The 27,563-nt window shown below is 44.5% G+C and overlaps 1 protein-coding gene across 1 annotated transcript in view; it reads left to right on the top strand.

Annotated features, from left to right (window-relative positions):
• The first annotated feature begins 2,287 nt into the window (after positions 1 to 2,287).
• LOC137901820 (unconventional myosin-Ic-like) overlaps positions 2,288 to 27,563 on the top strand; it is a 43,329-nt gene continuing 18,053 nt past the window's right edge. Inside the window, exons 1-6 of the mRNA XM_068745860.1 lie at positions 2,288 to 2,380; positions 23,044 to 23,199; positions 23,660 to 23,775; positions 25,283 to 25,481; positions 26,476 to 26,556; positions 26,815 to 26,994. Coding sequence (XP_068601961.1) covers positions 2,291 to 2,380; positions 23,044 to 23,199; positions 23,660 to 23,775; positions 25,283 to 25,481; positions 26,476 to 26,556; positions 26,815 to 26,994 — 822 coding nt within the window. The 5' untranslated portion in view covers positions 2,288 to 2,290. The remainder of the gene's footprint in view (positions 2,381 to 23,043; positions 23,200 to 23,659; positions 23,776 to 25,282; positions 25,482 to 26,475; positions 26,557 to 26,814; positions 26,995 to 27,563) is intronic.

The raw sequence follows: 27,563 nt of genomic DNA, 5'->3' as shown, positions 1-27,563 counted from the left end.
GGGTTGGACTTCACTCGGGGGTTGCAGGCAATAAATAATAACATGAAATAGTGGCGTCTCTCATTGTTAAATAAATCAATAGTGTAAACCTTCCTCTTCGTTCTTCTCCCGGTAACACAAATTAGGCTAAACACAAAAATGAACTTGAAAAACACTGAGAGAGCGCAGACCTCCGGAGCAGCTCGTTCCCCTCATGATTGGATGTACACCGTCCACATGGTGAATCTGGATCATCACCAAAAGGTTCTAAACTGTTCTTGGTATCTTTATACACCAACCATGAAAGGTAAAAGTGAGTTGGAGTTGATGTCTATTTGTAACAGATTTTTGAACCTGTAAATGGAGTTTTTAATGTTAAAATGTAATATATTTACCTAACGTCATTCTGGGTCCGATCCAGATGAAATTCTGTGGTGAGGTAGAGGCCCCCTCCTCACTGAGATAAGGTCACTGAGATGAGTGGTCAATTGTGTGGTAGCAATGAGACGGTTAGAAGCAGCCAGCTCGGTTTCATTTTCTTTTCCTTGTGAAGAAGTTATTTTTTTCTTCAAACGGCAGATGACTTGACTCCTTTGATCCCATTAATCTTTAGAGCATTACATTATCTTGCGACCCCTGAAGGAGCTTTTAAACTCGACTTTACAGCTGTCTTTTATTTTGCCTTTCATTGTTTGGCCTGACCGTATTTCTCTTCAGAGACTGTGATGAAATGCTCAAATGAAGACACAATGCTGAGCAACGAGGTCACAAAGGTTATCCAAATATTGCATGTTTTTGTCCATTGGAGTAAAAAAATCCATCAGTTCTGCCATCAGAATACAAAAGTGTGACTATAGCGTCATATTATACTCCATCGCCATGGAAACCACCTTTATGCGGTTGTTTGTGTGTGTGTTTGACCAAAGGCCATGGTTTGTGTTGTCCTTGGAGACAGGAAGATCACCGCTATGAGAAAGTGGATGTGTGTCATATAAATACACATTTAATCTACTGGGTGGGTACTGAGAATGTCTAAAGCAGGATGCTGAGTCCAGGAGGAACCCCTGTTCAGGGCGGCCCAGGTTCTATGTGTGTTTCTGCGAGATTAAAAACACAAAGTGGCATCGAGACGCTAAGAAGAACCAACAAAATGAAATCGACCAGCACCAGTTGAATACGCTGAAGGACTGCAGAGTATTTGAGCAAATCTGGAAAAGATACTGAAGATGAAAACTAGCCAAGAAGCACAGAGAAAAATCTGAAAATCAAATATTATCTTAAAGCAATGAAAGAAAACTATTTATAAAGGTAACAAAAACAAACGGTTATGAACAAATAGTGAAAAGGTTAAACGTAATGATGTTTAACTAGCATGATGGATTAAAGTTCAAAGTAATGGTTAAATAGACCGCTAAAGTGTTATTTGAAGGTAACGGTCCAGCAAGGTAAAAGGTAATGGAGAAAAGACAAGTCAAAATTCACCGTTAAATATAGTTATCTCAAATGGATGGATGAGGCTGACAGTTCACTTCAATGAAAAACTGGCTTTAACAAGTAGAACTTTTATAGAATTGATCTGTGCAATCCAGTTTAAGAGCAGCACAAATGGGAATATTTACCTGAGTTCACATGAGAAGGTGCATCTAGCAAGCGAGATTGGAAACCAATTAATAAAGTGACTCCATTATTAATATTCTGGGATGAAAAAGAACATCATTGTAAAATCTCAAATGATACATTTGACAAATATAATTTTCTTCAACAAATACATTTGTTTCCTGCTCTCCATGAACTCACATGCTGCAGCTCGACAAAAGACACGCATCCTCGACACGTGACATCCGTCTCAGGACGGCCGGCGCTCCATATCCTTTTCCAGGATCGGCTCCCTCAGCCTGAAAGCCAACATCCTTTGGCTGTAGCGAGGGGAAGCCGGCGTCAGTGTGACTCCGGCTCCCCAACAGGGAACACCCCAACTCAAGATCCCTGTGCCAACGGTTGAAGGACTGCTTCACTCTTTTTGATCTTTGGCACGGGAAATGTTTCTATAAGGTAAGAGCTTCGTTTGAGAATAAGGCACGTATAAACTAACGCATGTTGCCGAGAGATTCACGATACGCTTGCACAGATTGCTGCTAAAACTAAAGCTTGCTATTTGTTTTCTGGTCTTCTAGGTTCAAACTTTTTCCTTCCTGACCTACTAATTTGCCATCGGACCAGAGGGAAGACTTACAACACGTTTCCTCTGACTGCACCAACAAGGACTTTGATCTTTCAGATCAAAAATTAAGAAACAGGAGAAAAGGCAGCAATGATGGAATTGAGGATCCAGCTTATCCCAACAGGGGAAATCATCCTTCCTCCAGGGAAGAATGGAGAAAGCTACTGCAACAAGTGCAAGGTCAGTTCGCACGCTGTCGCCACGTCTGTCAGAGCTGGACTTTGAGTTTTCCCATTTTCCTTCATTCCGATTGAGTTTTGTGTATTTCAGTGGGTAGAAATTGAATTCTGAAACAGAATAGAAGTCTCATTTACTTAATGGATTTTTCTAAAACTATTATTTTCTTTGCAATGCAACTTGCGTTAAAATAAATCAGACCAGCTTTGGCTAAGAAATGCTCTCAGAGGTAATTGGTATTAATTACACATGCGCAAATAGGCATGTGCAATTAATTGACTAACTAATGCAAAGTCAAAAGTCTATGCAATGTAGCTAGAGTTGTGACTGCACGTATGTAGAATCTGTAAGTAAAAAATGAACTGTTTATATAGCTAACGAAAGAAAAGGTTATGAACAACTGGTGAAAAGTAATAATAATAATGACGTTTAACTAGAATAAAATGTATTACGGTAAATGTCAAAGTAAGGGTTAATGGACCTCTTAAGTATTGTGTGAAGAGAAAGAGGCCTGTGATTTAGTAAAAACGCTTTATGAAACAATTAAAAGTTAATAACACAGTACATATAGTACATTTAGAATGTAATCTCTGAATGATAGATATGACATTCTAGATAAATAGTGATAAAGATGGATACTTGTTGGCCTACTGGATGAATCAGGCATTAACAATAGTGACTGAAGGCTGGAGTTTATTCATAGAAATAGTGGGAAAAGTGGAATAAATAGTTTCCGAAAAGAGGAATGTAGGATAGGTCTCATCGAAAAATATTTTTTCTTAAACTCAGACTACGGAAGCTTATTACGGAAGCTTATTACGGAAGCTTATTGCATTCACTGAAGAATTTCTTTTCCCGGTTTTTCTGAATTTATGAGATAAAGAAAAAACTCGAAAACAAATTACCTCTAAAAACTGAAAAAAATTACCTCTAAAAACCGGAAAGAAAATTACCTCTAAAAACAGAAAAGAATACCTCTAATAACATTAAAAAAATATATTTATCATAAATTTATCTCATTATTTCAGAAAAACAGAAGAAAATACCTCTAAAAACAGGAAAGAAATGATTTATCTCATTAATTCAGAAAATCAGGAAAACCGAAACTTGTTTTTCTTCAGTGAATGCAATAAGCTTCCGTAGAAAACAGTTATACTATAACAGTTATACAAACGGTGCTGTATGTCGAGTCTAAGAAAAGAGTGCTGTCATCAGATTATCTCAGAAACCACAATGGGCTTCAGGATGTCTTCAATTTAACTGGATCCAACTTTTTTTTAAAATCTGTGTGACATGTCTACGCAAAAGAAGCAACACTTTAAAGTGAGGATTAAACACGAGACGGTTCACGGCTCATCTTAGAAATAAATGCACTGACTGCAGTGTTCATCTTGCAAGGTCCCGTCTATGAAATTAAGAAGAGACACATTGCTCTAAAACCCTTTGACATAAAAAGTATAGAAGGACACATACAATTCTACCTTCTCCGTTTAAATGGAATCCAAAGTGAGGGCTGACGCGGGACTCCAGTCTATAGGAGGGGGGATGTGGGGCGGTTAATTCCCTCTGCTGTGTGACGGACAGTGATGATAGGAAAAGTGTGGAATGTACCGTATCCTGGACAGGAGGACGTGACAAAGACATTCCAGGTCGCAGATTCATTTTTACCCCGTCCACATTCCTCCAGGGTCAAACCTAACTTGTGTGTCTGAACGTGTGTGAAAGGTGTGTGTGTGTGTGTGTGTGTGTGTGTGCTAATGTTCTAGCAGTGTTCTGTTCTTTCCCTTGATCCCAAAGAGCTAGTCTAGAGAGGGTGATGGATGAGGAGCAGAGGAATATCCGTCCGTCTTTGTCAACAGGATACAGCCTGTGTGCGTGTGTGTGTGTGTGTGTGTGTGTGTGTGTGTGTGTGTGTAAAGTCTTGGGCTGATCTGGGATGATTCGTTAACGCCCCTCTCTGGCCGAGAAGCTGCATTGCAGTCTAGCTGGGTGGCTGGTCGAGGTCACCTTCTCACCTTCTAACACTGCCCAGAAGTACAGAGAGCCTGCTGTGGAATGTTGGCATGCCACAGACAGGACACTGAAACAGATGCACCCCCCCCCCCCCCCACCAGGGAACTGCTGATGTCACCACTTCAGGGTTTTTAGCTTTAAGGTACGGTCTAGTTTATTCTTTTGAAACTGGACCCGGTCTTTTATATTTCACCATCCTGGCTAAATAAAGATGAAATAAAACCGGATTAAAACTCATTGTCTGCTCATATGTCAAGTGAAGATGCAATTTGTTTCGTTAATCAAAATGAAACCAAAACCATACACACAAATATGTTTTTGAATATAAAGCTCATATTCCAGGTAACAAGTACTCACTGAGGGCGGCTCGGTGGCGCAGTGGTTAGCACTGTTGCCTTCAAATGCACGGTGATGCACTGAAATTTAATTTTGACTGAGTTACTGATGTTCGGTTTTATTTATTTGTTTTGATTTGGTGGGAGGCCAAGTGTCTGTCCACCATTATGTTTCCTGAGTTTATGTGTTTATGATTTGGTGAGAGGCCTCGTGCCTACTCACCCTTATGTTTTGCTATGTTTATGGTTTTATGATTTCGGTGCCGGTTTGGAGCACGCATGAGTATGTATGTATGGACTGCTGCCACCCGTTTTTATCACTGTATATATTGTAAATTTGTAAATAATATGACATTTTTGATAATAAAAGATAAAAAAAAAAAAGCACTGTTGCCTCACAGCGAGATGGTCGCAGGTTCGTCTCCGGCTTGTGGCCATTCTGTGAGGAGTTTGCATGTTCTCCCCGTGTCTGCGTGGGTTCTCTCCGGGTTCTCCGGCTTCCTCCCACCTCCAAAGACATGCAGCCTAGGCTGATTGGTGACACTAAATTGCCCGTAGGTGTGAGTGTGTGTGTGGCTGGTTGTCTGTCTCTGTGTTGCCCTGCGATGAACTGGCGGCTTGTCCAGGGTGTCCCCTGCCTCTCGCCCATTGACTGCTGGGATTGGCTCCAGCTTGGCCCGCGACCCGATAACGGATTAAGCGGTTAGAAAATGAAAATGAAAGTATTCACTGAAGTATGCGGAAGTTCTTTTTCGGTGTCATCGAGTACTCACTCGTGCTCTGACACTGCCAAGGTATATATTACAAGGAAAATCCTTTAAACGGCGCAAATAATGTCCTTTGGGATCAATCTGGAAGCTCTGGACTTCTGGAAACCAACTTTATGAGACAACGTTAAACTTTTGTGACGCTCTGTAAAAGTACACTGCTGCCAAAGTCTATTTATTTGTTTGCCTGATGGCTATCTGAATGATCAGTGCAACTTTATGGCATGTTTGGTCATGTCATAATAAAACGGAATCTTTTCCATTTCAGAGTGGACCCGGAAATAGGGTATTTCAAATTAATAATCAATATAATAACAATGCATTGATTTTATATACCGCTTTTCAAGGCACCCAAAGACGCTTCACATTGTACATTCACACAGGCAATGTGGGTGAAGTGTCTTGCCCAAGGACACAACAACAGTGGACACATGTGCCGGAGCCGGGAATCGAACCGCCGACCTCTTGTTCATAGGATGACTCGCCCTCGTATTATTATTATATATGTAATACATTATAATGTAATAATAATAATGTAGTTATAATAATAATACTAGTAATAAGAATCACAATAATAAGAATAATCAATGTTTATTGTCAGATTTTCAGAGTCCAGTTGAAATTAACAAATAAAACAGTAAGTAAATGACACAAACACAACTCACCTCAAAGTTAACCGTTATTATTATTATTATTATTATTTTTCCTAACATCATTCTGGATCTGATCCAGGTGGAATTCTGTGCTGCCTCCAGACGTCAAACAGTCCAACTCAAGTGAAGTAACAAACTGTTCGGATTCATTCAGGGAGTAATCGGATTACTCTCAAAGATGTCCCGTTTTACAGTTTATTCAGGTGAAGGCGGAGGGCGGGACATCAAAAGGAGACATGGAGGAGATTTAAAGCAAAAACTACGGCGACAGGGCGCGCGGCTGCGCTGACGTCACGCAGCACGCGGGATGGGTTCTCGCTCACTTCCTGGTATTTCAAGACTGCAAGAAAAGGAAGGGGGGGGGCGTCCACTCCCACGGGGGCTTGGTGGGACGTCAGAGTGACACATCCAGAACTCTGGTTCTGTGAGGGTTCTGCTGAGCCGCGAGAGGGCGTGGCTCCACGCAGCCCACAGTGGGAGTGGGCAGGACTCGAGCAGAACGGCACCGACCCGACCGGGACTCGAACCGACCATCTCCACCCGCGTGGGTCCGACCGAGAGGAGAACCCATCTCACCGCCGCGGCGTTCAAAGGTATTTGCGTTCAGTTCGGGGGGGGCGCCGCCTGATGACGACCCTCGAACCGGATTAAGCGACGTTCGCACGGGCTCGGCCGTCGCCCGGTTCCGGTTCTGTGGCGGGATTTGAACCTCCAGATTCACCGGTAACTACTTTCACGGTGCCCGTGCTGTGGAAGCTAAGCTAGCTAAGCGCTGCGGTTTAAAGACTCTGGCTAATAGCTAATGGCTAATGGCTTCTGTTTATCCTGAAAACACAAACTTACACGCACACACAGAAACGCGTCGTGAACTTTAGAGTCCGTGTCCTCGATGACCGACGGTCCCTGAAGGCGGCGCCGCGGGACGCGTTTGGTTTCCGCAACTTTAAATCCGCCAGACAGACGCAGATTAAGATGGGTTAAACGCACGACCCGCAAAGCTGCGGGGGAAGGTGCGTCTCCTCGTCTGTGGTTAAACGCACGACCCGCAAAGCTGCGGGGGGAGGTGCGTCTCCTCGTCTGTGGTTAAACGCACGACCCGCAAAGCTGCGGGGGAAGGTGCGTCTCCTCGTCTGTGATTAAACGCACGACCCGCAAAGCTGCGGGGGAAGGTGCGTCTCCTCGTCTGTGATTAAACGCACGACCCGCAGAGCTGCGGGGGAAGGTGCGTCTCCTCGTCTGTGGTTAAACGCACGACCCGCAAAGCTGCGGGGGAAGGTGCGTCTCCTCGTCTGTGGTTAAACGCACGACCCGCAAAGCTGCGGGGGGAAGGTGCGTCTCCTCGTCTGTGGTTAAACGCACGACCCGCAAAGCTGCGGGGGGAGGTGCGTCTCCTCGTCTGTGGTTAAACGCACGACCCGCAGAGCTGCGGGGGAAGGTGCGTCTCCTCGACCCGACACAGATCAAAGTTTCTCTGCTGCTAAAAATATTCTTCCAGCTGCCTCCCCAAGTCCGGAGAGACAGAGTCTGCAATGGATGCTTTGCGAAAGTGCTGGACCACCTGTTAGTGTGTGTGTTTGTTTAGGTGTGTGTGTGTGTGCGTGCGCGTGCGTGTGCGTGTGCGTCATGGCCTTGCTCCTGCTTTGAACACGCTGGAATTCAACAGAAACTCATTCATGCCAAGGAAATAAACAGAAATAAACATTCTCCCCCATAAAGTGGGGGAGAATCTGAGGACTGAGTCCTCCCAGCTAAGGGGGACACTTCAGGGACAGTTTAGGGACAGTTTGGCCCTTTTAAAAGGACTTGGACTACCGTCCGTGTCATTAGAGCGACTCCGGATAAGCCACATTTGATGATTTATTCCACTCCTTCACCATCGACCTTGACCGTCCTTCAAGCGACTGATGGAACACGCATCAATATGGTTCTACAAAGCAGCCCCCTCCCCACTTGTTCTGGATTCCCCATGGAGTTTTCTTAACCCCCCCCCCTTTGAATGGGGGTTTCTGCCGGTGTTTCTGGTTTAGTTTCGGGTTAGAACGAGGCCGCGCCCTAGATGTCAGATCAATCATTTATCATTGGCTCTCCTTCCTTCTGTAAGCAAACAAACATGGCTGCTCAATGGTTCGTGTGTGTTGTGCATAAATGAGCATCAAACACAGACATTGATGCGGGTGTTTGGGGCTTTCAGGTTTAAGGGGGTGTTTGGTTCGTTTGCCTTTGCATGCTGGTTGGGGGGTTTATCTGATCAAACACCAGCCTGGCGTTGCCCCTGTTGTCGTGCTAATCGGTAGATTCTTTCATGCCAGGGTCCTCGTACGGAATATTAAACCACTTCAGGATTATTTTGAAGTTGTGGACCATTTAAGTTAATTTTGGTGCAGTTGAAGGCTCTAAACTAAGGATCTATTGAGCTTCCTCTGGTCGGCCAATGAGAACCGGCACTTTCTGTTTTTGAAGTTTTGAGCTCCACTTTTATAACACTTTTTGTGTTAATCTGCACAGCTGTAAACGTCATTTATTGCAGCTCTAAAAGCACTTTAATAAAATAAATACAACAAACTCTTTTGCCGTCACTGCAGAAACTGAGATTGAGTTTTTACGAAGAGAATATTATTTGATTTTTGGGAAGCCAGTGAAGAATCTTGAATTTGCCACCGAGCAAGGCACTCCTACCGTTATTATTGCACCTAAGCACCAAACGGAGCAGCACTTTCTATTCTATTATTGTAAATGCATTTAGTTTGCACTGCAGAAGTTCATTCCCTACTCCTTGTAAATGCGCCGTTTTAGCGCAGCGAGGAGCGTCAGAAAATTCAGACGCAAGGGAAAAGGACTAAATGTAGATTTGCTCAACTCCATGTAAGGTCAGGAATGGCTTTCGCAGATGTTCCTTGTCAGACATTAAGATCGACAGGACTCATTTAAAAGATGGCATCTATGAATACAACATGAAGCCTCGCATTGAGACGCTTTGGGGCGTGTTTCTCTGATAACATTGACGACAGATATCAGCGGAGGCTGAGAGGTGGGGCTCAAAGTGGATTCATGGACTTTGTACTAATTTCTTAACACACAGTTATTGAGAGGGGGGGGGGGGGGTTATACGACATTATTTGTCAGCCTTTTGGTGAATGGTTGATGGACAGGAAGTGCCAGTCAAAGTTTAATTTGAAAGGCCAAAAGCCAGTTGAAGACAGAGCTGAATACATGTATGTCTGTTTATTTCTGAGTGGGACCTGAAAGCTAAGCTTTCTGGGTAAAGACGTGGGTCCTGCTTCCCTTCAGTTTGACTGTGGGACTGAAAACCCACCTGGAACTGAGTCAAAAGCGAAGTCATCCTGTGAAGGAGCTGGGAAGTGTTCAAAGTCTGCAGGAATCCAAAGTTTCGGTGGAGCACAAACATTAAAAACGGTGGAAGTTGAGCAGCAAATAAATAAATTCAGTCGAGGGAGAATTCGATTCCTCGGCCTTCTCAGTGAGCGTCATCGTAATAGCTGGAGGACGGCTTTATTCCACTTCACTGCGTTTCTTTGAATCAATTCATCCCTCGCTCTCGTCTGACAGTATTCCTGTGCCGTTACCACATTGCTGACTACCTCACTTCCTAATCCTGTTGCATTCTACACTCTTACCCCCCCCCCCCACACACACACACACAGAGATTAACCAGATAATCCAAGATACATGGTAATCCAATGTCACTTGCCCTTGCACACCCTCTGGATGGACTTTGTGTGTTGGTGCGATGAACTATCCAAGTTGCGACCTGTGTGATTTACGACCACCCGTACTTACGACTGGTACCGATCTGTGAGACATTTGTTACCGGGCCGCACAAAAAGAATCAATCATTTTTGATTGATTATTACAGTCTGACAGGTGTTTTACTTTGAAATACGCCGGACTTTCTTCAACGTAACAATCGCCTGTGAATCTTCTTGGTCACGTGATACGTTACTCCAAATAAGCATGTAAACCATTGGAAATTAGTAAAACAGAAACAAAAACGTCTTTGGAGGGCTTCTTTACTGAGGAGAAAAGGGCAAGTGAGGAGGCGGAAGAGGAGCTGATGACCTCCAAGAACAGAAAGTTCCTGTAACAGAGTCCGACTTAAAACACGGGTTTATCTACGGGTGACTCCACAACAAGTCCGCTCTGCGTGATATGTGGAGACAAGCTAGAAAACGAGGCAACGGAGCCTTCAAAACTGCTGCAGCACATGGAGACCAAGAACCGGGATTAAAAGACAAAACCAGGAAGGACAGAAGCAAATATTGAGACCACAACTTCAACAAATATGCATGAGTAGATATTTGTGTAATAATCGCTTAATAGTTATTACAAGTTGTGGGGCGGCACAACTAACACTGCTAACCACTACCTCTGGTGTAGTGGTTAGCGCTGCCACGTCACAGCAAGAAGGTACCGGGACAAATCTATCTGCGGCATGACGTCACTTCCTGTGACGCTATTGGTCGAATGCTATAATGTTTGCAGTACCAGAACTGAGAGAGCTAGCTTTCCTTTAGTGAAGACAGCGGGCTGTCTGTTTTTTTAGTTTCTTGTGTGTGTGCGTGTGTGTGTGTGTGTGCGTGTGTGTGTGTGTGTGTGTGTGTGTGTGTGTGAGGTCATCGTGGTCCTGTCCTGCTTCATTACTGTCTTCATGTCAGCTCCTGTGATGAGTACACTCTAATTATCCAGCCCCATTCTGACTATCCCACTGGTGTCGTTCCACGCCCACTCCTGCTGCGATATGATCCCAAATGCGAAGCTCTGGCGTTGAAGCGAGGCTTCCTCCCTTTCGTCACGGTGTGTTCGTATCGGTTCGGTGTGATATTCTCACACTTGGAACACTCGTCTGAAGTTCTCCTCTCCAACACATTCAAAGGTTGAAACCGTTTCAACGTGTTTTTGACCTTTGACTTGTGTCATAATTCATAATCATAAGTCATAATTTAAAACCTGATAAAGCAGCATGAGAACACACGGCGGGGATCACTAACCGCATGAATTCACAATGTCTGGTGTGGAAAAAGAGCACTAGAACTTTACAGGCAGGAACTCGGTGCTGCTTTATTGGACACCGTTTCTGGCATGAACTCGTCTTCACCAGTCGTCCACAGATCTGTCCCAACACGGCCAAATGTCCTGTCTTTGTTCCCATCTATAGTTTTTGTTGGAATGCAGTCGGTACGGTCTCCTTATAAGGAAAGCCAAACACTTCTCTGTGTTTTCTCCAAAGCCTCGTCTTTGGCAACGATCACGAAGGCTTTCTATGCCACTCGGTAGAACTTGTTAACCTTTAACCACACCCTCCCACGAGGCAGAGCCGGCCCGACCTTGGATCTGGATGGGAGAGCTACGGGTGGGATGTGAAGGGGGGGGGAGCGAGGAGGAGGAGGTAGAATGTGAGGATTGGCAGAGAGGTGTTATAAATAGCTTGGGTGCTGTTCGGTTTAGGAAGGGAAGCCAGATGTGGTGCAAATTCACGGCTATCAGAAAGAAAAGAACGACGAGAGCAGCCAATAGAATGCAGCGATGCAAACACCGTTTACAAACGACGTGACACAAGCATCAGGCGCACATTCTGGGAAAGGGAGCAGCCCACAGATTTATACCGGTGTAGAGGAGGTGTCAAAGGAAACCCGTATCAGGCTGCTCCAACCTGTTATCATAAACCTGAAGTCCATGTGTGGACAGATAACATTTATCGGCCCCGTCTGTATCAGGGCCTTCCATGTAGGTTAGAAAAGAGCCCGTTTCCTACAAGGAGTCCGTTTCAGATTCTAATACACACACACACACACACATTCCTCTATTCTTTCTTACATTACATTTAGCCAACAATAGAACACTGATAATACTGTATGACGAGTGCGTCACTATTTATTTTGGAAATTTAGTGCAATTTGTGTCTTCATAGATGCTCTCAACACGTGTGGGTTTGAGCCGTGACTGCACTGGGGCGGGTGTCTGTGTGTGTGTGTGTGTCTGTGTGTCTGTGTGTGTCTCTGTGTGTGTGTGTGTGTTGTCTCAGCTGCCCAACCCATGGCAATAAATCTCGAAGTAGAAGATTCCAGAAATGCTGCAATGGGCTCTCCTCTTGCGTTTGGTCTGTGTTAACTTAGCTCGAGACACTTGCATGAATCCTGTCCATTTGTCAGGTTTAAAGTTGGTGCCTGCTGAAATGTCAACAGCACTTTAACGAGAAGCTGTCGGCCTCCGAGGAGCCGTGTCTCTCCCCAGTGGCTGCATGTGCATGATGCGGACGCTGCTGCCATGTTGCGTGTGAGCGGAACACTGAAAGATGATCGATGAATTTGAGCTGAAAAGTAAAGACATGAAATGAGAAAATGAGAGGTAGAATTGTTCCTAAATGATAATAAATAAATATATGTAGTAAGTCTGTTTGTTCTTATTGTCATGCTTTGTTATTATACACTTTGTTATTAACGTTCGACACCAAACAGGAAATGCTTGAAGTAAACAGGAAGTTCAGTGTTTGGAAAATATATCTTTGCTTTGTGCTGGACACATTTTGATTGGTCCATATTTCTTAAAAGTCAGTCGACTGTTTCGATATGTCCTATGTGACTTTGTGCAATTAAAATATGATTGGTCAAAGTGTTTGTGGCTGCGCCGACTGGTTTATATAGTGAAGACAGAATGGATGGTAGGAGTCAAGTAGTGCGTTGCTTTTGTTCAGGGTAAGACGCCCTTTTTAAATAGTCCACGGTGCAAGTGCAATTAAAATGTGTCAAACTCCTTTAGGAGATAAATATGGACAGCATATTTCTACTATTAATTGATTACTTTGAGCTTTTTGGTGCTAAACCAAATCAGTAGGGGCGGGCGTGGTTTCCTCTGCGTGAAAGCAATGCAGCCGGAGCATCATCCTGACAGATGGAGCCAGATACTGGGAAGTATGCCAGGAATGTCTCAGCGCTGTATAGTCCTGATTTTATTATGACTCGGAGGCAACGCTCAAAGATAAAACTATTACTGCTGCATTTGAACGCAACATTTGTGTGTGCTTTACATGCAAGTCTGAACACTTGGCAGTAGAAGTGATTCCACTGAGGCAGTCCGCCTGTCAGTAAAGGCTGCAAGAGCAAGCATTTTATAAATGATCGACATTTAGAAGTTCAGAGAATTATCACAAATTGACCTAAAGAGCCTCAGAGAAGCAGGAGTTGTGATGTGAAAGAGGAGCGGCAAGATCGCTACGCACCACTGGAGGTAGAGGACGGTGGGAATGGAAGTTACGGATCCAGAATGTTCCCAATGTTATGAGTTCTTTCTCTACAAGTCGCCACCTGCCCCGCTGAATGGGAGGACCCGATGTGCGTTTCGTTTGGAGCTCCGTGTCTGCATCAGGGCCTTCCGTTTCCCACAACGAGTTAGTTTCAGATTTGAAGTTTACACCAACTAGCCATTCTAAATGCTCGATTGAGAAATATTTCTAATATTGATGCCGCCCAATCCGAGTCTCTCAGGTCTCCTGAAGGGCTTTACCTGAGCAGGCAGTGTTGAGGACGGTGCATATTCTTGTAGATGTTGATTGCAAGCACCTGAATTACATTGTTCTTATATATATAAGAACCCTTTTTTTTTATTGCTTTAGGTTTTCCCACAATGACATGACATGTCAGAAATGGGTCCATCTCACAGTATGTATGTCTATAAAATAGTTTTGTGCATTAATAATGGCGGTTCTATTGGTTAAAATCAGGCTCAGGTTTCCAGAGCTGAGCAAGAAGCTTTCATTTCACAGAAATCACTGGAAAAGTTCTGACTTTACGGAAGACGAGAGACTTCAGGAAACGCCTGCATGGCCAAAGTGCTGCCACAGTGGAAAAGAGGGTGTGTGTCTGTGTAAGCTGTAAAAAGCCTGCTTGACTTTCCTGTAGTCACACCCCCAACACACACACACACACACGCACTGATGTGATTGAATGCACCGAGAATGACTGGTTCTTGTCCCTGGGAACCCTCCTAATGGCAACATGAGGTGACAAACTGGTAGTTATGTCAGAAAAACAGGCAGTCATCCCCTCGCCCACCTTCCTACCTGATTATTCCTCCTTGCTTGTGACGCTTTCAGCGTAGGTCACCAGATTCCTGCCGCTCTCTCTCTCTCTCTCTTCTGCCCTCTTGTCTGCGTTTGCCACCCACATGGTTCACACACAGCCATTTATTTATTCAGTCTTATTTTTTTTATTTCTTTAAACATAGACAGAATGATCCAGCTGGTCTGATTTAAAGGATGACACAACTGTAAGGAAAACAATCTCAGTTCCTCTTAGTAAGCCTGCCCCTTGTCTTTTAGATGCCCCCCACTTTTGTACTTGCCCCTCAGTAGAGTAACAAGGGGCAGAGGTTGGCATCGTTATGCTAGAAATGGGACGACACTTGCCATGAGTAGAAAAGTTATTTTATGATGAAGATAGTTTTTCAACATGGCACCCACAATTAGGTTAGGTGCCTTGTTTGTTGTCAGGTGTCCCATGAAGACATGAAAGTATTGCAGTACTATACACTATAGTACTATGTACTATACTATACTTAAGATTGCTGTTCGTTGCCCGATTAGCTGGTCTCTTCTTCCGCAGAATTGTTCTAAGGGTATTCATTGATACTTCAGGGTATATTGAACACACGGATAACTTCTTTCTGAGAACTTACCTTCTTCAGCTTCGATGTGGCGCGTTAGATTGTGATGTCATACTGTGCTGCAACTTTTTTTTTTTGCCTTGGGCACAATTTACATGTTGCAAATTTGTCGTTCTTATCAGGTAAAGCCATACTTTTCGTCACGTTCTTACCCGCCATGCCCACCCTTGTTATTGTAGACGACAAAAAACCGAAAGTCCGGTTATTTGTACATAAGCTCGGTTGTCACTTTCGGGTTTTTTTTATACAACCGGGACGGAGTTGGTTTTTCTGTCAACCGGTGTGATTTACTACTTTGAGAACACATTTCATGTTCAGTTTAATTGTTCTTTATTGTTTGATTTTTGCAAGCGAGTTAGGGTTTGAATCCCACTGACAGTTGTGTTCCACAGCAGAGAAAGGCCAGACGTTCACAGAGTATTTATTGTTAAAGCCATTGCAATGGCCTGTATGAGTACCGATTACAAAGGCGTCTGCGCTGTGGAGGAAGCTGTGGAGTGTCGGGGAAAAGCCAGGCCTGCTGTGGCGCAACAATAAATAGAAACAGCAAGAGAACCTTTTTTTTACCACCCATCCTGCTTTCACATTGGAGGATCAGCCATCGAGGCAGGCTCGAGTTTTGGTTTTCCCACACTTTTAATCATTGTAAGCTACATGTTTTGGGTGAGTTTTAGTGTTATTCTTGGTTCAGTTACTTTAGGACTGGAAATAAATGTTAAAGGTAGACCAGTAATCAGAAGTGGGCAGTGAACAGCAGTAAAGAGAGATACAGGGATAGTTTAAAATATATAACTGTATTAAGCATCAAACAGTTCAACTCAATAATACAAGGCAGGGCATCTGGTTTGTCTCTCAAATAGATTAAAAGGAGCAAAACATCATCCATCCATTTTCCCCTGCTTTGTGGGTCATGGGAGTCGCTGGAGCATATCCCAGCTTGCCATGGCCAAGAGGTGGGATACACCTTGGATGCGTCGCCAGCGCAGAGACAGACGACCATATTTAAAAAAAAATATATACCGGTATTTTAAATGAAAGCCATATATATTAGGGATGGGAATCTCTGGTCTCTGTCCGATTCGATTTTTTACATGAGGACAGAATATCTAGTGATAGACTCTTCCCCTCTTTTATGAGTAAATGGTTTTTATTCATAGACATTGAAATAGACTTGGTCTGGTGGAAATTGATTAAGAATAAAGCACGGACGGCAGACTGAACGTTTCCGTGTTAACTCATGGCATGGCACATGCTGAAAAGGGGAAATCCCATCAGTGGGCAGTTTACTCTGATGACACATTTTGTGATACAATATTTAGGACACAGGAGTAATTAGTATGAGGAGAGGCCCTGCTTCCTAACTTTGGACTCCCACAGATCAGTGCTCTACCAGGTCAAGACGAGTCTTGAGGGATACATGTGTTACAGGGAGGCGTCCGGGAGACATCCTGAATGGATGCCCGATCCACCTCCTCTGGCTGCTCTCGTCGCGGAGGAGCGGCTCTACTCTGAGCTCCTCGCGGATGACCAAGCTTCTCACCCTATCTCTAAGGCAGTGGTCCCCAACCACCGGGCCGCGGCCCGGTACCGGTCCGTCAGGCATTTGTTACCGGGCCGCACAGAAAGAATAACTAATGTATACAATTTCCATAAAAGTTATGAACAGAATCGGTGGCAAAGGGCAGCCCTCGTTTTCCATGGCCTCACCAAACTCCTCCCACGCCCGGGTTTTTGCCTCAGCAACCGCGGTAGCTGCTCCCCGGTTGGTCTGTCAGTACCTGTCTGCTGCCCCCGGAGTCCCACAGGCCAAAAAGGCCTGATAGGACTCCTTCTTCAGCTTGACGGCATCCCTCCCCACCGGTGTACACCAAGAGGTTTGGGAATTGCCGCCACGACAGGCACCGACCACCTTACGGCCACAGCACCGATCGGCCTCTTTACAATGGAGGCACCAAACATGGTCCACTCGGACTCAATGTCCCCTGCCTCCCCCGGTACATGCTCGAAGCTCTCCCGGAGGCGGGAGTTAAAACAACTTCTGACAGGAGACTGTGCCAGACGTTCCTAACAGACACTCACAATGCGTTTTGGCATGCCAGGTCTGTCCGGCATCTTCCCCCACCATCGGAGTTGACTCATCACCAGGTGGTGATTGGTTATCTTTTTCATAACATGTCCCCTTTAACAACTAGGAATAAAACCAAAGTACTCAGGTCTTGAACTATAACTTATTAACCTGAAATGCCTGTACTTGAACTTACAAATCATTAAGAGACTAGATGACATGGAGTAATAAAGGAAAGATTGCACATTGCAGTGGCTAAAGCTGCAAGAAACTTTGCACAGCTTTGCGGTCATTATTTGCTATTAGCCTTCGGTAAATATGGCAGAATGGTTTAGCAGGATAAGACATGATGACACATTCTCAAGCCCTATTTTTGGGCCATATGGGCAATCGACAGTGGAAAATATACAAGATCACAGTGGACATACTTTGCTGGAGAGGAAGTGAGACTGGAATGATCATTTAAGGGGAGGGCAGAGCAGGAGGGGAAAGTCAAGTTTCCATTTCTGATTTCCCATGGAGGTGAGGTCGTGTGTGTTTCCATGGAAGTGGTCGGTGGGAGTTGAGACTTTTTCTTCTTCTTTGCCCTCAGTCTAAACATCATGATATTTAAGTTGATGTTTTCCCCAAAAGTGTGTGTGATACGAAGGAAGCAGATCTGTTAAGATGATAATACGCGAACAAACACAGACCTAAACACACTCATTAATGTTTGCAGTACTTAGTAATCCCTGCAATCATCACATTTTCATTGACTGAATTATATCTTCTAACTTCACAGTAAGTAAGGCAATAATATAATAATAAAATGGTAGATTTGGTGGAACTGCTTTGGCTTTGCTGGTGGTAACGCGTTACGAGAGCCTGAATCAGAGCCTGAATGTCCTCCACTGGCCAAATGGCACTTTTAATACAATGTTTGCATTGACTTTAAACCATTCCTGTTCCTTTTATGACATATCATTTTGTCAGAGATATATATATAACATAGTCATTGTGCGGAGTATAATCTAAAGTGTGGAAATATCCTCTGTTCTGACTGTCTGAATACTTTAATCAACCATTGTGCTGTGTGTGAAAGTGTGATGTTAGTGCTGGCATAAACCAATGAATGGGAAGTAAATATAGTATGCCCATTAATCAAGTGAGGTACATCAAGTTTAATCTGTCTGAGTGAATTTTGGTCACATAGTTAATTTCAGGCAAACAAACAAAATTCTAATGGCTCTTGACTGGGTGTCTGGGATAGAGTTGACCAGTAGAGGGCAGTGTCGAGGGAAATGCAGTCTTGAATAAGAGGTGAAGGTTGTCTCTGGATGACTGCAGTGAAACATGATGTGATCGTACTCCAATTATACGGCTTCTTTATAGCTTTATGGTTTTGTCAGTGACAAACATAAATATATATTTTTCTCTAAGTTTTATAGCTCCAAAGGAGTATGAATAAAACATTGAATAGAATGTAATATGAGCTCTGTGAATCATGCCCTCCCTCCCTTACATTTTCTTTCTTCCCTCATTTCTGATGTTTCCCATGAGCTGCATTCCCATTTTTAAGAGTATTGAGCGCCACGTCTCGTGCTTTATGGTGCTATTCTCTTGGATGAACGGGAAGGAGTGACTCATCCTAATGAGCACTATAAACCCTGGCTTTCCTGCTGTTGCTTTGCTCTTTGAAGCTTCAATTTGTGCAGCAACAGACCTTTTATGTCTCCTTCATGTCTGAAACCTGTGTAAAATGTCAGTCCAAAATAACTAGATGTAGTTTCTATCATAGATTTCCATCTCATGCACTCACTTTGGCAAAGTACCTGATAAAGTGCACTAACTTTTTATGAAATGACTCTAATTGCTCTCTTAAATAAAACTCATAGAAGGAGGTAATCATGAAGTAACCTGGAAGCTATATATTCCATCTTCACCAGATATTACACATTTACACATGAGTAGTGCTGCAGTCATCAAATTCAAAAATATAAAAAAATATTTAAAATGACCTTTTACAAAAGAGTATGAACTCACTGCTGCAGCTCGTTGTCCGTGGGTGTGGCAAGATGGCCAATCGCTCTTAGGTCGTTTTCACACTGTCGCTGTTTTGTCCGTTTAAAACTGCCCAGAGTACGTTCCCTCGGATGGCCCACTTTGTTTGGGCAGGTGTGAAAGCTCGTCCGAACTCTGGTGCGGATCAAACAAGCGAACTCTGGCCAGGTCCGCCTGAAAACATGGTTCTCGGATCACTTGCAAGAGAACCCTGGTTCATTTTGTTAGTTTCGTTAGCAGTGTGAAAGCTCACCGGACCAAACACAGGACCAAATGTACGTAGTAACGCTACGCAGTGCATCTCCGGTAGAGGAAGTACAGCGCTCACTCCAAGTTCCTCTGCAGGGGAAGTTCAGCTTCCAAAAAACAGAAAGTGGTGACATATGTACTGCTGTGTGTAGATTTCATGAACTAAATATGTGCTATAATACTTTAATCTTTTGTTCAGAACCAGCTACTTATCACCGGTAACTGACACGACTTATCCCCGCAGCGCCACGACACAATCAAGCGCTGAGCGTCGAGTGGGCTGTTCCACAGCCCGAATCTGTACTGTCATTGGATAAATGCTGGGCTTTGTCCCGCCCATCAGTGTCTCTGGGGCATGATGATTTGATGATCTGTCTGAGGCGGAATCCCTTTTTGATTGACAGTGAAATAAGCAAATCAGCGATCTTGAAGTATAAAGTTTTTCCTTCCGTTGTTGTGAACTGATCCGGAGACTTTAGCGATCCCCAGCGACTTAAACATGAACCTCTTGCACAAGTTTACTGTGTTCAATAAAATAAGATTGAAACATTGAAGGCGTTGCTGTCAGTTATTGAAAAATTAGGTCTCGGCCAAAATCGTGATCGACAGGTCAGGCTTTTTAAAGATCGTCTGTACCAAATGACAGGAAATGGTTTAATGGTTAGTCAGAGAGACAAAGAGGGCAAAAACGAGAGGAATATTTTTTGAGCTGCAGGATTGAGTTTAGAGAACAAGAGAAAAATGGAAGAGAAATGGAAGCAATCATAACGGAGGGGGTAATATGTCACCAAACGCAGGGACTATTTCCTCTGGAGGGAGTGGAAAATAAAGTGGTTGAATGTGTGGCGAGCATGAGAGACAGGGCGAGGTGTGTACGAGGAGCAGTGAGAGGAGAAGCCATGGCAGCTGGGCCTCAGGTCGAAGGGGAGAACCTCTAAACATACTATTGGCTGATCAGTGCTCGAGGCCGCGTTCTTAGAGCTGGTTGGACAGGAAACCCTGTCCAGTCAAGTCGAGAAGAGAAGAGAGCAGGAGCCATGAAGTACAGACCGTTGGTAAGAAAGCCAGAAAAAAGGTCAATCAGGACGTGCAGAATGTGAACGCCTTTTCATGGCTGAATGCAAGTTGAGGAGTTTCGTGCACACATGCAAGTTTGTATTGAAGCGTTTGAAGTGTGTAACGTGGGCTCATGTTTAGTCGGGCTCCTGTCGCGGGGGATGGAGTTTGAGTAGCGGAGGTTTGCAGGCGCTGCCTGCAGTGGCGTCTCAAACTTAAGAACGAAAAGCTGTTTACCTGAACATGTCGCACGCTTGCTTTCCTGGAAGTCTCTCCTCAAACGTTGCATGTTTCCCGTGTTGTATTCCTCACTGCGTAGAATGATGAATGGAAGTTTGTAAATAAGTGATTTAAGTAATGGTACTTTATGTGTTTTACATGTGAAACCATTTTTAATAATTGTATTAATTAATTTTAATAAGGGAGCAGGAATGGGATTTTGATTTGCTGACCTTTAGTCTGTTTTTTTTTCTCTGCATCCTTCACCTTTACGCTGCTTTACCATGCCGATGTCAGAGCTGGTTGAGTTGTGTGTGTGTGTGTGTGTGTGTGTCTGTGTGTGACGTGAAAAGCCGAGCCCTCGTCCCTGCCTGTGTGTTTGCATTCACACCTCCCCAAGGTGTGGCTTGACTTTCACTGAGTAAAAGTGAGCGTTGCTGAAACATCTGGAACATATTAGCTCCTTTTCTGTTACTAATAATATGCTGGAACACTTCATCATAACTTGCACAGATAAACGTGAATGAAACTATTCAACCTCACATTGCTGCTCCTGCATAGGCAGCCGTCGGGATTGGATAGATTTGCTTAATTCTCTCCTGCAACAACGCATGTCCATGAACTCGGGTTCGTACGCTGGGCTGAGATTCCCGTCGTTGCCGCCTGCAGGGCTCGCGTCCTGAGCTCAGTGTTTATGTTGGGCTCGCCTCCTTCTTCTCAGGCTGTCTGCATTGTTCATTCTCTAGATGACGTAAAAAGTGAAAGTTCTAAGGAAGTTCGACAAATGAGTTTCTGTAAGGTTCCATAAACTAGCCCATGATGTACGTGAAATGCAAACCTCATAACTCAAACCTCAATCTCCATGGACCATCGCTCCCACTTATTCCGATGTTTCGGTACAAGCCGTCTTTACTGCGCACGTCTGTGACGTCAGCGTTACGCACTTCTGCTATTCCCGGAAGCTAGTTGAAGCAGAGCGAGCGAAAGACAGAACTGATCAATATCTGAGACAAACATGTTGCCGGAGACATTAAAGGAGGAAAGTAACAGAGCAAACGGGGAAAACGCGGGAAATAATGCTGAGGTTTCAAGCAGAAAGGGGCGGAGCCATTTTTTGTTTACAACGGAAGTCGCTACGACTTCTTCTACTATTTCCGGTATTATTGGTATAAATTGCGCATGTCAAAATTTATTACGATCGAAAGTGTGATGCATGAACACGCAAGTCCTAATCGGATCATTATTTTTAGGGTCCGTGAACACAGTGCATCCGATCATAACTTTACTCAGAACTCTGATCAGATTAAATACATGTTGTCCATGTAAACGCAGCCAGTAATTCAGATACACAACAGGATAAAGAACATACCTGGGATGCTGAATGGGCAGAATTAGCATAACAAGTGTGAAGTGTGTGTGAACACACACACAGCTGCAGTTTCTTTGCTTTCTGTAGAAATGTACTAAATCTGCAAAATATATTTCTATATTGACATTTTTTCTTTTTTCTTTTGGGAACTTCACTTTGAAGTTCGAGATCCCAACCAGAGCAGACGGGATATTTAACGGCTTCAGGTTCACACGTTCCTGCTGTTGTTTCGGGTTCTATGCTGTAACTTCCCGGTACACTACGACAAACACTGCGAGCTTCCTTTGACATCCAGGATCAAAGATCGGGCATACTTGTTGTGCCTGCGTGTGGGTTTTGGTTGTTTTGGTGAAAAGACGAGTGAATTCCTGTCGTGTGTTTTCTCGAGTGGAATTTCAGGGACTACTTTTCCTGCTTAAATGAACCAGCGAGAGCCACAGCCTGTTAATAATCTCCCGTCCGTGTTTTTCCCTCCTGGCTCTCACCCGGCACTCATTAATGCATTCTCTCCTCCCTCGAGTGTCCTTCCTTCTCTCTCCCTCTCTTCTCTGTGGCCTCTGGGGGGGGGGGGCAACTTTATCTCTTAACACAACAACACCTGCTGTACTGAATGTGTTGTCTCTGCCCGTCCCTGGCTCCACTCTCCAGCGCTGCCCTCCTCGGTGCATGTTAAACATGGACGTGGCTGACATTCGCAAACTTATGCATAAAACTCAGGCCTCTATTTTGGAAAATGGCTTGCTGGAATTCAATGATCTGAAACATGTGAGTGATCACTTCTACTCCTAAATCTGTGCTTTACGTTTTTCAGCCTACTTCACTTTGCTTGAAGTGATGCGTCTTTCCACATTTTGTTTTGGTTTTCTCTCAGTTAGTGGAGGTGACTGTGAAGAATGTGACCTTGAGAGCTTGGTTGGACCTTGGGAAGGGTCAAAGATCTCTGAGCAAAGATTTAGTTCAGTATTCAGAAGGCTTATTGAGTTGATGACAAAGTCTAATTTTTGATTAGACTCAGTGATGTCATTGAGAAATACAATCGAGTTGAGGAGGTTCTTCTCGCTGACAAAGCAGGGTTACAATTAGGAATAATACAAATACAAATATTAGGTTGTATTTTACAATATTTTTCCCGCCCGTCTTCTGAATCTCATCATGAAATGATAGCGTTTGTGATGTGCAGCTTTTGCTCCTTTCTCTCTGCTCTCCCTGCTCGTCCTCCTCGAGGCGGTGGCCAGTGACGGGGTGCGGGCGATGATGGAGTCGGCCCTGACAGCCAGAGACCGGGTGGGCGTCCAGGACTTTGTCCTGCTGGAGAACTACACCAGCGAGGCCGCCTTCATCGAGAACCTGAGGAAACGCTTCAAGGAGAACCTCATCTACGTGAGTGACAAAGCGGGGGGGCGGAGGGGTTGGTGGTTTTTCACGTTGAATCCTGCCTAAGAGGAGCGTTTCTAAAAAGCCCTTGCGGTCTTGTTTCCGTTGGAAGTCCTTTGTAAATAAATCATCGACATTTGATAATACCAATAAAATAAATTACTCCGTAGATGCAAAATAACAATAAATTAAAAAGACACATAATATGTACAACGTACCGGTAGGTGGACAAAAAACGGGGTGGGGGTGGGGGGGTGTTGATCCGGAGAGAGTCGTGATGACTATCTCCGTTTCTGCCCCCCTGAAAGCTGAATTTTTAGGGCCGTTTTGAAGGAGGCCATCGAGGTGCATGTTTTGTTGATTTTTTTGTCCTTAAACTGGCCATTTTGAAGTGGACCAGAGATTTTTACAATGAAACTCGCATTGTCTTCGACACGCATCGTGACTCGTGTTCTTTTTCCAACAGACCTACATCGGTTCCGTGCTCGTCTCCGTTAACCCGTACAGAGAACTGGAGATCTACACCAAGAACCACATGGATCGATACCGTGGCGTCAATTTCTACGAGGTCTCCCCTCACCTGTGAGAAAACAACCTGCAGGCTTGGAACACATCGTTACCGGCGGACGCCATGCTTGTCGGCTTGTTCTGTCTCTCTGGGGACTGGAGTGTTGATACCTGCTTCTTGGCGCAGCATGGGTGCCACAATATTTGTCCAGTCACAGAGTCCACATTCTATGTAATGCTACAATGGTCTGACTGTTCATTTGTCACGGACGCTGCTGGCACGCTGTTACGGCACGAGGCGGTTTAATTGAAAGGCTGCCACAGGAATGGCGAGGGGAATCTTTGGGAAAGCCGCCCTGCCCCACAGGGCGGCTACACAACAATCAAGGGCATTATGGAGACTTGAAGGGGCATCAGTGAGTGACTCTTTCTCACTCCACTTTACATGCTGGTTGCCCCCCCCCAGTTCCAAACGCTCTCTCTACCTCTGAGTGGGGCGATAGTTGGATTGAAGATGTTTCGCCTCTCATCCAAGAGGCGAAACATGAGGAAATAAATCTTTGCGTGATCCTGTCCTTGTGTGATTGTGGGTTACGTTGCAGGAGGGGGACGGACACAGCAGAGCGTCAGGCCAGCCTGAGATAAAGTTTGAACGACTCGGTGCATTTATGGTGAAATTCTCTCTGGGATTGTGCTGAGCGTCATGTTCAGAGACAAAATTAATAATTCATGGTATGGAGTATCACAGAAAAACACAAGATATGTCCAAGGTCATCGGTGACACAGGACAGGGATTCACAAATCACATGATTAACATGTAGTAATTAGTAATTTCCCATAACAGTCAAATTATGGTTAGCGCAAAATGTCTGTGTGATTCTCAGGCGTCCAGGACGTGGTTAGATCTGTGAAATAGCTGAAGGTCAACTCGAGCTGGAGGAAAAGCTGGAAGTTCAGTTTTGAAAGGCTGTTGGGGAGTTCCAGATATGACAGAGCTTCTAAGGGAGAGCCCAGCCCCCCTACGGAGGAAGCTCATTTCAGCCGCTTGAACCCGCGACCTTGTTCTTTGGGTCAGTCCCCAAAGCTCGTTACCACAGGTGAGGGTCGCAACGGAGATCGACCGGTAAATGGAGAGCTTTGCCTTTTAGCTCAGCTACCTGGTCACCATGACGGTGAAGAGAGCGCAGACACAGGGACGCATGTGCACGAACATCACGTGCACGTTCCCCCGGCTTGACGTCAAGGATTTCTCCCAGACGTGTTTCCGGAGGGGATTACAGACCTACCCAAACTACGAAGGATTGACTGGACGGTTTATTTTTCTGTTTTTGGGTTGATCAGGACCCAACATCACCAGAATAGTGTAGAAACATGGGGAAAGGGAGTTTATCATAATATGGGACCTTTAACGGATCGTTTCCTCTTCTGTGTCACGGACATAGAGGGACCCACACGTGCAGCTTTCTTTCTCAGCACTCTATTTTCTTAATATTTTACATTTGCAGTGAAAATCCCTTCTTTTTTTGTCCCTATTGCTTCAAAATCCATCCTGCTGATGGCACATCTCTCTCCACTCCTCTAGCTATGCTGTGGCAGACAATTCCTACCGTTCCTTGAGGACGGAGAGGAAGGACCAGTGCATCCTCATTTCAGGGGAGAGCGGTGCCGGAAAGACGGAGGCGTCGAAGAAGGTCCTGCAGTACTACGCCATCACTTGTCCAGCCAGCGACAGGGTGCAGACTGTTAAAGACCGCCTGCTGCAATCTAACCCTGTGCTGGAGGTGAGCTGCAAATGGACCTTTCTAATCATGTCCTACCTGTGGGCTACTCTGAGGAGCTTATTGACGCGTTACATTTTGTTACACAGCTAAACTGTGCTACCGAAATGTGGGATAATGTCAAAAGAAGGATGATGAACATGGGTTGATTTTAGTCACTTATCAATAGTCGGTCTAAATGTAAAGTGACCCACGTGGGTCAGACCGGACAGGTTGGTAAAGAGCTCGTGGTTTTTAGTTGCACTCTTTTAACTCATTGAGTGGCAGCCATTTTCAGCTCAGCTTTATGCCGAGTGCCCCAGTTTTCACGTGTTTTTCCCCGATTTCCCAAGCCCCACAGAATGTTCTGTAACAATAACTATTCACACAATGAACCAAATGAACAATTAATGTCCCTTCCTTCATCAGAAAAAGAAAGTGTGTTCCTACCATCTTTCCTTCCGGAGTTATTGGCCGTTGAAGAGAAGCAGATTTCAATGTCGGGGTTTCAAATAAACGTCTTTAGACGTGAATGGCACTCAAAGAGTTAACATCATGGGAATATTTGACTCATAATAAATACATCTTCAGAAAAAAACTAAAGCAAAGAATGTTGGTGTGACTTTCACGGTGACTGCATTTTATTGTAACTCAATCGCAGTACTTGTATTTGTATTCCACCTTCATTCAAACGCTGGCAGCAGCAAACTGGGTGCGTATTTTGATGCACACATAGAACACATTTCGGCAGCGTTAGCCTGTCTGGCTCCAACTTGAAATATTCCGTCAGAACAAAGAAGTGGTTCCTTTTTTATGTCTGGGGTGTCCCTGCCAGATGCTTTCCAGATGTGCATGCTACTGTCTGAGATCAACACTGCAGAGATGTTAACGCCTGTGTTTTTTTCCCGTCTTGTTTTATTGCCCCCTCCCCATCGGTAATCTTCATCTCGTTTTCTCTCTCGCTTCTTATCACTCCTTTCCTCTCTTCTGTCCTGATTCCATTCGATCCGCTCCTCAGGCCTTTGGCAATGCTAAAACATTGCGGAATGACAACTCGAGCCGCTTCGGCAAGTACATGGACATTCAGTTTGATTTCAAGGTAAGCAGAAGTCTAAATACTAGTCAGCGATAATACATTGCAATACTCGAGTAAATCAATATTTTGCTACACCTATTTAATTAGATACATCATTTGTATCAGCACTCTGTGTTTTTGTATTTATCTTATTTAGTGTAATTAATCCCACAGCTGATCCACCCGTAACCCTTTTTCACGAGTACATGAAGAATACTACGGACTAGAAATCCATCTCCACTAACCTGCCCCCCCTCTCCCTGTCCTTTGTCCCGTCGACAGGGTGCTCCAGTCGGAGGCCACATTATCAACTACCTCCTGGAAAAGTCCCGTGTGGTCCACCAGAACCACGGGGAGAGGAACTTCCACATTTTCTATCAACTGATTGAGGGGGGGGAGGAGGACTTGCTGAGACGCCTGGGCCTGGAGAAGAACCTTCAGCAATACCAGTATCTGGTCAAAGTAAGGCCGTTTCCACACCGGACCAAGCGGACTCGGTTCGATTGGGGAGCTGAAAGGCGCAACATTGTTGCATTTATGATTCGTTGAAAGGTCTGCGTTCACACTGTGGTTTCTAACGCGAAGCGAACTTTCTGAGCAGCATCACGTGGTTTGAAAAGGGCGCTCATCGATTGGACAAAGTAGAAAGGGAAGTCCCTCCCTCCCCCATGTTTGTTTTGGTCTGGAGTGCTGGAAGCTCATTTTGTTCTGGCCTACATCATAAATGTAGTGCTGATCTTGAGAATGTGTTGAAACGAGATGTTGCACAGAAAGTAAAAGCAAGCTTTACAAATGTAGAATAAATTCATAGAAATTGAAATATAAGACACTGGAGTGAGTTTGGTTGGACTTAATTTATACAATATTGGAATTGCTCAAGGAGTAATTGCTGTCTGATAAATATTGCATCTGAAATCGTATATGTTCATGATTCATTCTGTAATGCTAATTCTCACAGACGACTCTCAATAAAGTAATTTGCACCTTGACTCTGGAGAAGAATATAAGATGCTAATGCTGCTACCATGCTA

This window comes from Brachionichthys hirsutus, chromosome 11 (assembly GCF_040956055.1).
Source record: "Brachionichthys hirsutus isolate HB-005 chromosome 11, CSIRO-AGI_Bhir_v1, whole genome shotgun sequence".
Classification (NCBI taxonomy): Eukaryota; Metazoa; Chordata; class Actinopteri; order Lophiiformes; family Brachionichthyidae; genus Brachionichthys; species Brachionichthys hirsutus.
The sequence above is the reverse complement of the archived record's forward strand: the minus strand, read 5'-3'. Positions and strand labels throughout refer to the sequence as shown.